Source organism: Nuphar pumila, chromosome 12 (genome assembly GCF_984573655.1).
Source record: "Nuphar pumila chromosome 12, dmNupPumi1.hap1.1, whole genome shotgun sequence".
NCBI classification, from domain to species: Eukaryota; Viridiplantae; Streptophyta; class Magnoliopsida; order Nymphaeales; family Nymphaeaceae; genus Nuphar; species Nuphar pumila.
The window spans coordinates 13,285,392-13,300,398 of NC_143260.1; the positions used below are offsets into that span (position 1 = coordinate 13,285,392).

The window sequence follows — 15,007 nt, forward strand, 5'->3', positions numbered from 1 at the left end:
CCAGGCCGACCGATGAGCTTGAGCTACCTAATTAATTTCTTAGTAGCTGGCTGTATAGTAACTTAGTAATTATTGTTATTTACCTATTTAGTTGTACTAATTTTATGGAAATTAGAAAGATAATTAACAGGGTACATGAGAAGTTGTTAGTTATTATTATTTACCTAATTAATCGCATTGATTTTATGAGAATCTGGGTGCATTAATTTTTTTATATAATTCATTGCTTCTGGTATTATAGAAATTAATTTTTGAACTTTACTTGAAAATAATTTACAAAATTGGTTTGGGTGGAGCTGAACCGATCCGCTGAACATTAGCATATTGAGCCAATGAGCTGGGTCATGGGATGCTCTTCAAACTTGAACTCGTTAAGAACCAGGCCAAAACCGGACTCATTAATAAATGGGTCTGGACCACACTTAAAACCAGATGAGCCCAACTCTAAACGGATCTAGGCCGGATGCCCACCCTTACTTATGCGTCCGGGCCATTTGGTCGTTGACAATAACAGTCAGGGTTCAAAATTGATCAGAAAAACCCCGGTTGAACCCCACGACCACCCCCCTTACGTTACCCCACATCGAACACAGCATGCGCCAGTGAGGTTTGATCTAGTGCCTTTTTCTCAGCACCCTCACAACCACTCCTCTGGCCATTAATGACGTTTCCTTTTAGGAATATCCTAGTTGCTAAAGGCAACCCTTTCCCCCACCTGTTTGCATGACATCATGCTATTATCAAATTTTCTCAACTGAACGCGGGATGCGTGAGAATCATGTTCTCATCTTAAACAGCTTCGAAGGTAACGCGGATTGAGTTTGTTTTGTTGGTCTGTTTGATTATACCTTTTTTTTGGTTAACCCGAAACCCTAAGACTCATCTTTCCTCAGCATCCCTTTCTGGGAACAAGGAATCTCTCTCTCTCCACAAAATTTGAGGTGAACTCTTCTTCACTGATTCCAAAACTCTCTCTCTCTCTCTCTGGTGGTTTCTAATTTCGGCTTACTTGGATAAAGGTTTGATGAGCGTTGTTCTGTGTTCTGGTATATTCGTTTCCTTCCGCTTTTCTGCCTCTTATCTTTTGACTGTGGTTGGTGGTTGTCTTTTCTTAGAGGTGTGGTAAACGGGAATTCAATTTTTTGGGCTCTCTTTTTTCTTGTGCGTTTTCCTTTTTGGTTTTTATCAACTGGGTGCTACAAAATTTGGTGTTTTGAGTTGCTTTTCTTTGATGGGTTTGATCGTTCGGATTTTTTTTTCTGCTGTTTCGGTATTGGTTGGATTGTGAAACCATGTAAGCGGGGTCCTCTCTCTCTCTCTCTCTCTCTCTCTTACTCCACAGAATTTGAGGTGAACTCTTCTTTACTGATTCCAAAACTCTCTCTCTCTCTGGTGGTTTCTAATTTCAGCTTACTTTGATAAGGATTTAATTAGCGTTGTTCTGTGTGCTGGTATATTCGTTTTCTTCCGCTTTCCTGCCTCTATCTTTTGACTGTGGTTGGTGTTTTTTTTTTCTTAGAGGTGGAAAACGGGAATTCAATTTTTGGGGCCCTCTTTTTTCCTGTTGTCCGTTTTCCTTTTTGGTTTTTATCAAGTGGGTGCTACAAAATTTGGCGTTTTGAGTTGGGTTTGATCGTTATGGAACTTTTTTTTCTTCTGTTTTTTGACGGGTATTGATTGGACTGTGAAACCATGTAAGCGAGGTCCTCTCTCTCTCGTTATTGTGCTTCTTGCTACTATTCTTTTAAGGAACTGTGGTTATATGAGTATGATTTTTTGCTACTTTTCTTTGCTTCTCTATGATTTTCTTACACTACTGGGTGCGTTTAATGTAATGGGGTCGTTTCCTTCCTTCTTTAATTATCAGTTTGTGCTCATATTTTTTTGTGCTGTTTATATTATCAAATTGGTATTGATTGCCGATTGATGCGCGATCATGGTGTTTCTGATTTTGTTCCCCCCTTTTTTTATACTTAAATATGGTTTCTAATTTCATCACATGGTTTAGCTTTCTATATTTCAAGTTGTTCAAAACTATCTGGAACAAGCTATAGCGTTGAGCTCTATCGGGGAGTATCTTTTCTCTTGTTTCTCCCCTTCCTCAGTCTCTCCTTCTATAAAACGATCTTCATTGTATTCATTCTCTTTTTGGTATTTATTCCTGAGGGCGTTCTCTAAGCAAGGTCTGATTGACCTGAATTTTGGTTCCTTTTTGGTTGCTTTCTTCATTTTTGATAAATACTTTTGATTTTGTTTGTGTGCTAATCAAAAGTTTCCAATGTTTCTGATTCTTAGTATTGGCAGCCACCACTAACTGAATAATCAAATTTGGAACTTTGTATTTTTCATTAATAAGAAGCATCATGCATATCCTAAAATTATGTCTTACTTTTGCAAGCGAAAACTAGTGTGTCTTCAATAGAAGTTCCTTGGGCCCAGGGACTTGAATTCTCTCTGTTCTACTTCTAAGAGATTGCCTTTTGGTACAGCGTGCATGGCCATATGCACCAAGACTTTGCTATCTTAGGATCGTTACAGTCCTGTTTGGCCTCGGTCATGTGGTTATTATATAAACTCTTATTTTCAGTTTTCTAGAATTAGACCACCAAACGTGTTTGTTAGCATAGCAAGATTTTTCTTTTAACTCATTTATTTTTAAGCTTTTGATAGTTTGCCATGATTCTTCAATAGTTACTTATGAATTATGATTACTTATGCATCAAATGCATCTGTTTGGCTTTTATTTCTTTCTAGGACAGAAGAGGACAACTAATTTCTTGTGTGTACAGATATTGGAGAAGTAAATTGAGCATAGCCACTCCGGATGTCAACTTGTTGAGAAGAAACTGGAGAATATATTTCAAGAGGGTTTATCCATGTTTAACATGGACTCAAAGTCCAGCAAAGGAATTACATGGGTTGACAACATGTGCCAGAAGTTTGGGGTTATATACAAGGGGGTTGATGATAACAAACTTCTTCAGGTGCCTCCTGATTCTGTTTGTATATAATCTCCGATACCTGTCCTATTTAGTATGCTATAACAGACTTCATCTTTAGCTTATGAAGCTTGTATTGGTTATATACAATGTTGTCAGTATTGTTGCAAATCGGCCTGAATCAGCTAATTTTCAAATAAATCAGAAAATTAGTTTAAAATATTTTTTTAAATATTTTGATATTTTAATATTTTCTCTGATATGCATCATTCTCTGGTTAAAAGTTGACCGATTCAGATCGATTCAGCTCCAAATCGGTATCGCCTGATTCACCTGGATCGTTTGGAAAACGATTCATGGCCTGAGACAATTCTTACAATATTGGTTGTATACCAAGAAATTAATTAAGTTCATTTTGCTACGCAGGAGACAAGCAAATTTGTGGAGAGCCAGGTGCAGTCAGTTGGATTAAATGTTAGGAAAATTTGTGCTGAATTCGTACAAGAACTCCTTACTTCATCCTCAGAGCATCCCGTCAAAGGGCCACTTACTGATTTGTCCTTGATCTACGGTGATGATATTGAAAATTATGGGAACCTAAAGGAAGGTCTGGAAAAGTTTTGTCCCTTGGATGAAGAGCTGCCTGACCCTAAAGAACTGGATACCCATGCTGATATTGGAAAAGATCTTTGTCACAATTCTTCATCTGATGGAAGTAGAGAAACTAATTCTGGAGAAACATGTGATACAGCCAACAATGATACCCCATCTCAACCACGAGTTCTATGTGAATGTCAATATAAAGGAGGTAAAAATCCAATCCAAACTTCTGATACAGTCCCTTGCTCCAAGTGCTTTCCAGATCATCCTCCTTCGCCTTCATCAACTCCTTCTAACAAGTTGATGGGGAAATCTACTTCACAAGAGAATGCATCAGATGTACTTGTTGCTTCTTTGCCCTCAGAATCTGGTAATTCTGGAAAACATAATTTTTGTGATTTAGGTCTTTGGTTCTGTTGTAATAATTAGTTTGCTTGTGTGCAACTCATTGCTGCTGTTTACATAATTCCCTCACTGCTATTATACAGCCATACAGGCATCTTTAAGTGTGGCACATCCAGTGGATGTTTCTTCTAATATTATTGAGCAGCAGGAGCAGTCCATCCTGCCGCAAGATATTTTACAGTCCGAAAATTCTGGTACTTACTCTCCTGAGGCAGCAAAGTTTCACTTATTGTGTGTCTATTTTTCTCATCTCTCTGTTGGATAATTTCTATGTATCTCGGTAAGACTGAACACAAAATATCTTGTACATTTCCTTGTGAACTGCTTGACATTCTGACAACTTCTTTATTGGTGATATAGAATGTTTTTTGTTGCATAATTCCAATATTTACTCTCAATTGGTAGCCTTAGATCTATCATCATGCATGCTCATTAATGTCTCCACATGTGTAGGCTCAAATGCTTCAATTATAATTTTATAGGGTAAGCCGTCACACTCTCCTCAGTTTGTGTCATCTCAGCCATCTCAAGGGCTAGTTGGACTGAGCTTCATGGTTATTTGCAATGTTTCTATTTGGAGCTTGACCTGACATGGTATCACTGAACGAATGATTTGGTTAACTTTGTCTAAGTCTTCCATATTGATGCGTGTGTGTGTGTAGCTGGTGCAGGTGACATCTTGTAACTTGGACAGTGTTGACACCATGCCAATTTCCGGTCTCTCTGCACCAAAGCCGTAACCATTGCCCACCTTTTAGAATATGAGAATGTAGCCCTGGTGTTTAGATATCCTGATTCCACTCTGGTGTTCTGCCAAAGCTAGCATTATGCAAAAAGAGGAAGGGCAGGAATGTGTTATGTCCTCTCATTGACTAACACTTTCCTACATGTTTTGATGTTTTCCTATTAGTAAAAGCATAGTTCTAAAAGTGACTGAACTTGTCAAGGGCATGGTTACAGTTTTCAGTTGGACTGTGCAGCTTTGTTAGTTTTAGGCATAGTTACCAGGAAGTGAAATGGATACTGGAAGCGATGCATGAAGCGGAAGTGGGGAAGCAAGTGTTAAAAATTAGTATGAAGCACGAAGTGAGGGGGGAGCAAGTGAGAAGTGAAAAAAATAAATAATAACATGAAAAACACAAAAAAGGGGGAAGTGAGGAGGAAACAATGGAGAAGTGAGTGGCAAGCGCATGGGAAATGATTGGGAAACGAAGGGGATGCAAGAGGGAAGCGATTTGAGAAGCGAGTTTCTCCCACTTGTGCGAAACGTAGCGCTTCCCGCTTCAAATGAGTGCTTCCCCCTTAGGGAGGCGCTTTTGGTAACTATGATTTTAGTCTCAATATGTAGTAAACATTAGCCCTCTGACTGACACCATTCATGTATCAGATTTTCTGAAATTGAGAGCATGGAAGCATCCTTGTTGGCTGCCAGTCAAATGTATGCCACACACACACACACACACACACACACGTGTGTGTGTGTGTTCCTTAGTTGCTGAAAAAGGGAAGATCGAATCCAGAAATGATATGGGGACCAGAAGTGGGAAACTAGTGGTTTATAGGTACATGTGAAGTGGAAAGCAAGAAACTAGGAAACATTTAAGAAGTTTTTTAAAATGCATAAATAAAAAGAGTCAAAATTTTGCATATGCATCTCTACAGCATGCACTTTGTCACAAATGATATAGTACTCGTTATAGTCATGTCAGAGATGATGTAGAGAAGCAACTAGAACTTTGGAAGAGCATACTAGAGAAAACTTGTTGAAGAATTAGTAGAACAAAAACTGAATATATGGAGTGAAAGTTTAGCTAGTGAGAATAATGTTATAATACAAGATATGCCTATTCAACAATGACATGAGTTTCAGTATGTCATATCTATATTACATTTACAACATAATGGTAGATTTGAAGAAGATATCACTAATAGGATTAGTGTCGGTTGGGTTAAGTAAAGACATGCTAGTTGTGTGTTATGTGATAAAAGCGTACATCTACGATTGAAAGGATGTTCTACAAGACTGCTATAAGACCAACACTAATATATGGAGCCAAATGTTAGGCGGCTAAGAAGCAACAAGAAGATGGATTGCATGCTGCCGTGTGGGTGCTAAGATTGATGTCTGGGGATAAAATTAGAAATGAATATATTAGAATGCGACCACCAAAAGATAAAATAAGTGAATGACGTTTAAGATGGCTTCAAAATATTTCCTAAAGACCTCTCACGGCTCCTGTGGAAAAGGTTGACATGGTACAACTAGAAGGAAGTAGCAAAAGAGAAAGACCGCTGAAGACTTGGAAGGAGACAGTTAGAGGTAATATGAAGTTATGAACGATTGTAAAGTGACTGAAGTTATAGCTCTATATAGACAAGATTAGAGAAATATAACTCACAAAGCCAATCCCATGTAGTTGGGATAAGGCTTGATGATGATGATGAAATAAAAAAAGTCAAAATTGTCATAATAATACTTGTAACTACACAATGTAACATTTATTAACTGCTTTTTTTAACGCATAAAGCATATGTCAATATAATACTTGTTGGACCTAAATATCTTCCCTTTAATAGATGAAGATTAACATAACATATAAATTATGTGTAATGAAACAAGCGGAAAGCATAAAGCCAATGTGCACGTATACAAATACTAGTCCACTTAAGGGACAATACAAAGGCACTAAGGCACTACACGAGCACAAACTGCAAACAAGAGCTTCAACAAGTTAGAAGAGAGCACAAAAACTTTAGAAAATATAAATCTTATTAAGTTGAAAGTGCTTGAGACAAGCATATATCACATGAGGGGGTTCACCATTGTGACCTTCCCCAACGGCTAGAAATAGAGCCGTTGGGGAGGTCCCAACGACTCTTTAAAGGGATTACAAAAATGTCCTTTGACTAATAATCAAAGGACAATACTAAACAAAAAAGAAGAAAAGAAGAAAAAAGTAATAAGTGAAAATACATACCCCTACTAGGTATTACTTATTACAATAATGGAAACACACACACACACACACACACACATATATATATATATATATATATATATATATATTAACATGTATTTATATATACATAACAACCTATTTTAACACCCCTCTCAAACTTACAGTGTAAACATCAAAAGTTTGTTGAGAAGGAACAAAAAACAAGGTGCAGGAAGAGCTTTGGGGAAGAAATCTGCAAGCTAGTAACTCTGAGGTGACATACAACAACTCAATGGTTCCTTTCAAGTATTCATCTCAAATATAATGGCAGTTCATCTTAACATGCTTGGTATGCTCGTGGAAGGTGTGGTTGTTGGCGATATAAATAACATTTTTGTTGTCGCAACACATCTTTGAAGGATTGTATATAATTACCTCCATATATTTGAGAAGGTTCCTTAGTCACACAAGTTCCATGGTTGTCGTAGCCATAACTCTATACTCAACTTCTATGGATGACGGTGAGACTTTCTGTTGCTGCTTGTATCTCCAAGAGATCAAAGATTCACCTAAAAACACACAAAAACCAGTAGTTAAAACCCTATAATTTGGATTTCCACCCTAATCAACATCAGTATAGAAAATTAAATTTAAAGATGATGATGAAGATTGAAAAAGTCCTTTACTTATGTGTTCTTTATATATATCTAACGATCCTTAAGACTGCACTCATGCTGGGTGCATGCTGGAACTAACTTGCTGAGTAGACGACATGAGCTATCTTGTGATAAACAAGTAAGTGAGAAACCTAAGTAGTTGTGTATAAGGTGTGGGATCCTCTTGTAGAGTCCTGTATTTCAATCTCAGTTTTGCATTGACCAACTTGGGGAGTTTCCACCTTGTCATTTGAAATCTCAGACTCAGTGCAAATGTCAGCAATAAGTTTCATTTGAGATAGGATATACTCTTTAAGAGAATATGCTACTTCAATACCTAAAAAATATTTTAAGAAACCTTAGTCAAACATTTCAATTTTTTTTTAAACATTTTTAATATCACCAACTCCCTATTTGTCATTTCTGATTATGATCAAATCATCCACATAAAGTAGAAGAATAACAACATTTGTACTTGTACTTTTAACAAAGAGAACAATGTTAGTATAATATGAATGAAAGCCCAAATGAGTTATGACAAAACTAAATCTATCATATTGGGTCTTAGTAGCATGTTTTAGACCATATAAGGTTTTCTTAAGATTAAGGATTTTACTCTTTTCGATATCAAATCCTGGCATAGGATCCTTGTAAACTTCTTCATTTAGTTCACAATTGAGCAGTGTTGTGAAAAGCATTGAGGCGTAGCGAGGCGCTCCACAAAAAATTGAGGAGAGGCGTAAAGTGTAAGCCTCATTTTTTTTTAAAACTTTAAAAAAATTATAAAAAAATATCTAAAAATACAAATAAATAAAGAAATGCTTTATTGATGAAGTAACGACCAATAAGAAATAGAAAACCTCAAATAAGTACTAAAAAATATGATATTAACATATAAAAGTAACTAAGAAACTGAATATAATTGAAAAATATAATGTCCTATGAAGCAACAACTAATACGAAATAAAAAATCTCAAATAAGTACTAAAAATTATGAGATCAACATATAAAAGTAACTAAGAAACTGATTGTATAACTAAAAAACTAATTATATAACTGAAAAATATAATGTCCTAAAGAAACTGATTGTATAATCGAACTGACTTCTTTTTCTTCTTTTACCAATAAGAAATAGAAAATCTCAAATAAGTACTAAAAAATATGAGATTAACATATAAAAGTAACTAAGAAACTGATTGTATAACTAAGAAACTAATTATATAACTGAAAAATATAATGTCTTAAAGAAACTGATTGTATAATTGGACTGACTTATTCTTCTTCTTTTTCTTCTTCCTCTTCCTCACGCCTCACGCTAGCGCCTTGAGGAGCAGAGGGCCTCGCCTCAAGGCAAGGCACGCCTTTTGCGCCTTAAGGCGCATTTTTAATAACACTGCAATTGAAGAAAGAATTCTTAACATCTAGTTGAAAAATAGGCAATTTTTGGAGAGGCTACAACTACGAGTGTCCTAACACTATTCATCCTAGCTACGAGTGCAAATGTTTTATAGCTCTTGGTTTTGACCTTAAAAGTTCATCTACATCCTATGGTTTTCTTTCCTAGGTGTAAGGTAACTACTTCCCATGTTTTGGCTTTCCTAAGGGCATTCAACTCTATGTTCATAGCTTCAACCCAATGAGACAAGTTTTTAACTTCATTATAATGTGATGATTCATAATAGGAATGTAATGCTATAAGACATGCTCTATAATTTGGTGAAGAAACAAATTCGTTAGGTGGGATAGAGACACGACTGGATCTTCTAATGGTGTTCTCTTCTATGGAAGAATATTTTTTTTAATGCACTTGGATTCTTTTGTTCATGTCGGGTATAAACTTGAATATCTTTAAAGGGTTCTTCACTAACATTATCATTTTCTAAAGGTGACCTTTCATCTTCACATGCATTACTTGATTCTTCACAATTGCTTAGTTCATCACTCATATCATTCAAAGAATCATTACGAATAGCATTATCTTCTCTAGGTAGTAGATCAAACATAAAAGTATAGTCGACTTCCTCTTTTCTATTATCTTCATCAAATCCATTTTTCTTTTACAAAAAAGTTACATCTTTGGATGCATAAAATTTATTGATTTTGTAATAAAAAATCTATATATTTTTTATTTTCTCCATTGCCAATGAAAACACATTTAATGGATTTTGGGGATAACTTATTTCTTTTATGTAAAAGAACAAAACATTTACATCCAAAAACATGTAATCTTTTAAAATCGGGTGTCATTTGGAATAATTTTTCGTATGGAGAAATATTTTTTAAAGAAGAAGATGACATTCTATTTATTAAATAAGTTGATGCTAAAAAGGCCTCGGCCCAAAGGCATTTTGTAATATTTTTAGAGATAAGAAGGGTTCTAGCCGTTTCCATAATGTCTATGTTTACTTTCGGTTAACCCATTTTTTTGAGGTGTTCTAGGAGAAGATTCTTTTATGAAAAATGCCATTTGTTTCAAATAATTTTAAAAATCATTTGATAAATATTTATCACCCAAATCAGACCTAAGTGTGGAAATATCACTTTGAAATTGATTTTTGACTATCATATGAAATTTCTTAAAGAAGAAAAAAATATCCGATTTAAAATTTTAGGAAGTAGATCCATACATATCTAGTGAAAATCATCAATAAAGGTAACATAATATGAATATCTCCTTTTTAATATGTTATGGACCTTGAAAATATTTATCTCCTAATTCTTCCTTTGTCAATTCCAGTACTTCCTTCTTAGCCACTATGTGTTGCACTCCAAAAGGACCCCTTCTATTTCTTCAAAATTTAAGTTTTTTTTTCCTTTCATTTTGTTAACTCATGTTAAATGCTGCAGCATCCTTTGAAGACTATTTCTATGCTTTGAGAACCGAGATGAGATTCTATCGTGTAAAGGATTGTAACTCCCAGTATCTCAAAAGGTCTTCCTTAACCTCAATATTTCGCTTGTTAATAGCTTGAAGCTAATGTTAACTAGAAACATGTTATGAACTTAACCTCCAAGCTGGAAAATCGGCTACTCTTCTATCGTGTCAAGTGGATAAGTGTCAAGCTCTTCTTGTTTCCAATCTCTGCTAGTGTTAATGTTGTAGTGAGAAAATAAGGGGGAAAAGCTCCTCCCTATTGTTTAAGGGTATGAAAAAATGGTAATGATTTCGACATCATTCTGGCTTCAGAAATGTCAGAATCTGCATTAATGACATCAACTATGTTGTCTGAAAACTCTGATGCCACCAGCCAACTTCCAGTTCTGATTGTATCTATGTAGTCAAAAGCTCTGACTAGTCTGTCTAGGTGTAAGTAAAACACCTAGGCTTTGCAATTCCTAGGTGGGCACCTTAGAAGGTACCAATTTTGCCGTCTAGGCACCGACTAAGGCACCTAGATGGTGATTAAGCTGCCCCCTATGTACAAGGGCATTTTAGTCATTTATTATTCTTATATATTTTGTTATTTTTTGTGTATATATAATTATATATGTGTGTGTTTGTGTGTTTGCTTTTGGGATTTTTTCTGTAAAACATTGAATGCATGCACAGTTAATTTTAATTGATTGTGTTTTTTATTTGTGTGTTTGTTTCTTATGTATATATGTTATTTATATATGTATGTGTTATTGTGCTTCTGTTAAAGGCTGAAAGCATATTTTTTTTATTATACTGAATATGTTATAAATAATTGAATATATATATATGTGTGTGTGTACAATTACATATTTGTATATTAATATATTTTGTGAAAGCATGTATAATTTTGTACTTTGGTATTAAAAACATCTTATTAGTAAAAGGATTAAACATATTTTTATGTATATTTTGTATACTTTTTTATATTTTAATTGGGGTACCCACTAGTCCGACTGCTCCCGCCTAATCCTCAACTAATCTTTTTAGGGGTCTTCCGGCTAGTCACTGCCTAGCACTTTTGACTACATAGGATGGTATCCAGAAAAGGGAGAGGATGGCCACATCATGGGTTTTTTGGAGGATAAAAGGTTGCACATACATGACTTTGGTTGTAAGATTTTGTTGTCATTATTAATGTGCCTCATAGTAATCATTATCTTGTTAGTCAACTCATACAACCCAAAAACTTGAACCCTCTGGGTCTGTCTCAAAAAAAAAAAAAGCCTAGTCCACCAAGTGATTTCTTAAATTAACAAAATATCAAAAGGAATTGTAGAAGTCACTTGCAAATGGTAAACAATACTGTTACGTAGAAATATTAGATATATTAATACTATCATAATCAGTGAAATATTAGCATCTTCACATATGCATCATCAGATAGTATATGTCACCGTGGAGTTTCACAATCATCAACAGTAGGCTTCCTAAAATATCTGTTTCTTCTTATTTGCTTTGAGCGCAACATGTGGTTGGCAATATCAACCATGCATTCAATGGTGTTCCATTTCTCCCATGATGAGGTTTTGGCTTTATGTACTTTGATCCTGTATCTACAACATGCAATAGCAGTTGTGGTTTCTTGTGTTATTGGACACCATTGAATACATGATGTCTAATGCATGTAGGTTTTACTGTAATCTTAGGGAATATGAACACAGACAAAGCCACAGGGTGTGAAAAGAAAATTGGGGTCCACAATTTCTTGAATATTAAAGCTTCACAAAATGTAAACAGTGCAGAAACGAGTGTCAAAGCTATCCATGCTGCTTCACGGTCTGCAGATAAAGTTTGCTTGCACCAGGTGCTCTCTCTCTCTCTCTCCATGAATACATGCATTTTGCATCAGTATTTTTTCTTCATGAATATAGAAATAAGGGATACTTTTATGCTAAAGTTGCAGCCGGTCGAGGATGATGATTATGAGCAGGTAGCATACTGGTATGGGGACATTGATTCGGAGATGAAGTATAGAAAGGGCATTGCACCTATCAACCTAATCCATGATTCACACATGGGGAAATTTGTGAGTGTTGATAACTGTGACTCTGACTGGGAGTTACTCTGAAGTTCCAAAAAGAGCTGAAGCTGTAAATAAAAGCAGCTGTTCTCACTCCAGCTTAAGTAGGCATCTTGGTTTGTTATAAACACATACTTGCAGTGGTGTTGACATTGCTGCTTTGTTTATGAATGCACTTATATATATGTAATAAAGGACCTGATAAGTTGAGATTACCCAAGGAAGATGAAGGAAAAAGTTGGTGGATCTATAACAAAAATATAGATCATCCATCTAGTGTAACATTTTTGTTTATGGAACAGTTTTTCTGGTATATATAATTACTTAAACTTTACAGTTGTGTTTGAATTATCCCACTACAAATTCACTAAGATGTTTGTGTAAATCTGTGGTTGGATGAAAACTGATAACATGGTACTGGCGACAGTGTTCAGTGCCATCTTATTCTGGCAAACTGAATGCCTGATGGTACATCAAACCACGTATGCATGCATGCATGCTTTGCTGCACGTGTGTGTGGTGGTCGCGTTAAACAAGTGTATATAACAACTTGACAAGCATAGCTTGGATAATGTGTTGTACTTGTATGTGCAAAGATGTTGGACTAACACTAAAAAGTTTCCTTTTCTCTGAGTTGGAATTGTATGATGATCTGCAGTGAACGTTTGATAGGATATTATTACGAAATATGGCATGTGTCTTGTAGTACTAAAGATTCATACAGTAGCTCATTCCAAGTATCAGGGAGCCCAGGTAAACACCAATGGCTGCAATCATCATAGGCATCAGGTTTTTGTCGTCGTTCCTCTGTTAACAGCTTTCCTCGCCTCTCTGTGTACACAGACATGTGTGCATCTACTCGGTACTGTGACAATCTGGTGATATTCAGGTATTTGACAGGAATCTTCATATCTTGAATAATTTTCTCTATAAGAGCTGTTGTAGGTATTGTGAACTGCACAATGTAGCACCATTGCTTCCCACTGCAAATTTGTTTATCATAAGCCATGATCCTTGTCAAAATTATATTATATTTTATAGGTATTGTATCATTTAGAGAGAAGTTCCTACATACCCTTTGTGTTCAGGTGAGATGCTTTGGAAAAAATACCTCTGGTCTCAGAGGCATTTACATTGCCATCAATCCGTTGTGCCCATCTTGAATGCCTCTTTCTCATACATGTCTTGACAAGTTTTCCCTCTTTCTCTAAGAAATTCCACCTGTTTTGGACATTGTATGTCAATACCTGTCTTATTGCCCTTAAAAGCTCGAGTTTGGATGTATCTATCATTGCATGTATGTAATTTGAAATCACATATAGAAGTTCTGCTGAAACCAGAGAATATTTCAACGTATAAGAATGATGCACTTATCTGCTTATGAATATATTCATGCATGTGCACTGGATGCATGCAGAATGTGTATCTGGATAATGTGCTCCTCCGTTCATGTATTCATTGCCAGTGAAGATTTCCTGATATGTATCGGAATTATTGTGTGTGTATTCATGTCTATTATCTTTGTTTAGTGAAACTTATGGGGAGCCTACACTTTGAACTTTTCCTTGTGCAACCACCGGTGACCCGTCTTGAATACCATAGCATCAGCTCCCTTACATTGGATTTTGGCTCAAAACTATCCGTATGTTTTTTCTAATTGTTTTCATTCTTCGTTAAGTTTGTGGGTGTGTTTCCTACAAAAGTTTAGTCTCATATTAAAGGATTTTGAGAAATCTATTGTACATAGAGGGGGTGGTGTCTTTAAGGTGTAGACCTTCCAAGGCATTAGATTTTGGGCATGTGCATTTTTTTATCTTTTGACCTTGGATCTTGATCTTGATCTTGACCTTGGACTTTGGATTTTGGGGTTGAAATTTTCTTTTTAGTACTTCAAGTCTAAAATCGACTTTTGACCAGCTCATTTATTGATTTTGACTTTGCAATTATTTCTATTCGAATCTTTGTGGATCTTATTTGAATCCATTTGAACCCTGCCCAACATTTTTGCATGGGCATTAAAAGTCCAAAAATGGTAAAAAAACTGCCCCTTATCCTTTATTGGTTGACCTTTGATTGTTGACACAATCTTTGTCGATCTTGGACCTTATAGGGTCAAATTTGACTCTCTTTGGTGCCCCTCTTTGTATAACTCTTTGGGCTTTTATGGTTGGCCGTTTTGGCCAGTCATGACTAATTGTTATTGGCTGTTTGGGCTTATTCAATCCCATTTCTCTCATCCTAATCTCATTATCTCCTATCCTCTCTCTCTCTCTCTCAATTGCTCCCTCCTTTCTCTCACGAGCTCTACTCTCTTCTTTTGCTTTTTGAAGTTATAATTGAGATCCAGATTCGATTGCAGTTCGGATCTTATCTTGAGATCTAGATTCAGTTGTAGTTAAGATCTAGATTCGGTTGTAGTTTAGTTTTTATCTTAAGATCTAGATCCGGTTGTAGTTTGGATTTTATTCTGAGGTTCAGATCCAATTGATATTCAAATCCAGACATAGTTGTTGTTCAGATCCATATTCGAT

The 15,007-nt window shown here is 35.7% G+C and overlaps 1 protein-coding gene across 8 annotated transcripts; it reads left to right on the forward strand.

Annotated features, from left to right (window-relative positions):
• Positions 1-721: 721 nt before the first annotated feature.
• Positions 722-12,815, forward strand: LOC149820044 (uncharacterized). 8 transcript variants are annotated; one of them, XM_089982703.1, is made up of 7 exons: positions 724-805; positions 894-941; positions 2,790-2,984; positions 3,366-3,909; positions 4,028-4,138; positions 12,103-12,260; positions 12,360-12,815. In XM_089982703.1, the coding sequence occupies exons 3-7, from the start codon at positions 2,877-2,879 to the stop codon at positions 12,522-12,524; spliced, it is 1,086 nt and encodes a 361-aa protein (XP_089838829.1). In that variant the 5' UTR covers positions 724-805; positions 894-941; positions 2,790-2,876; the 3' UTR covers positions 12,525-12,815. The 8 variants fall into 8 exon arrangements, with proteins under 8 accessions (XP_089838830.1, XP_089838829.1, XP_089838828.1 ...); XM_089982698.1 differs by having other exon boundaries at positions 752-805; positions 12,085-12,260; positions 12,354-12,815; XM_089982704.1 differs by lacking the exon at positions 894-941 and having other exon boundaries at positions 722-805.
• The last annotated feature ends 2,192 nt before the right edge of the window (positions 12,816-15,007 follow it).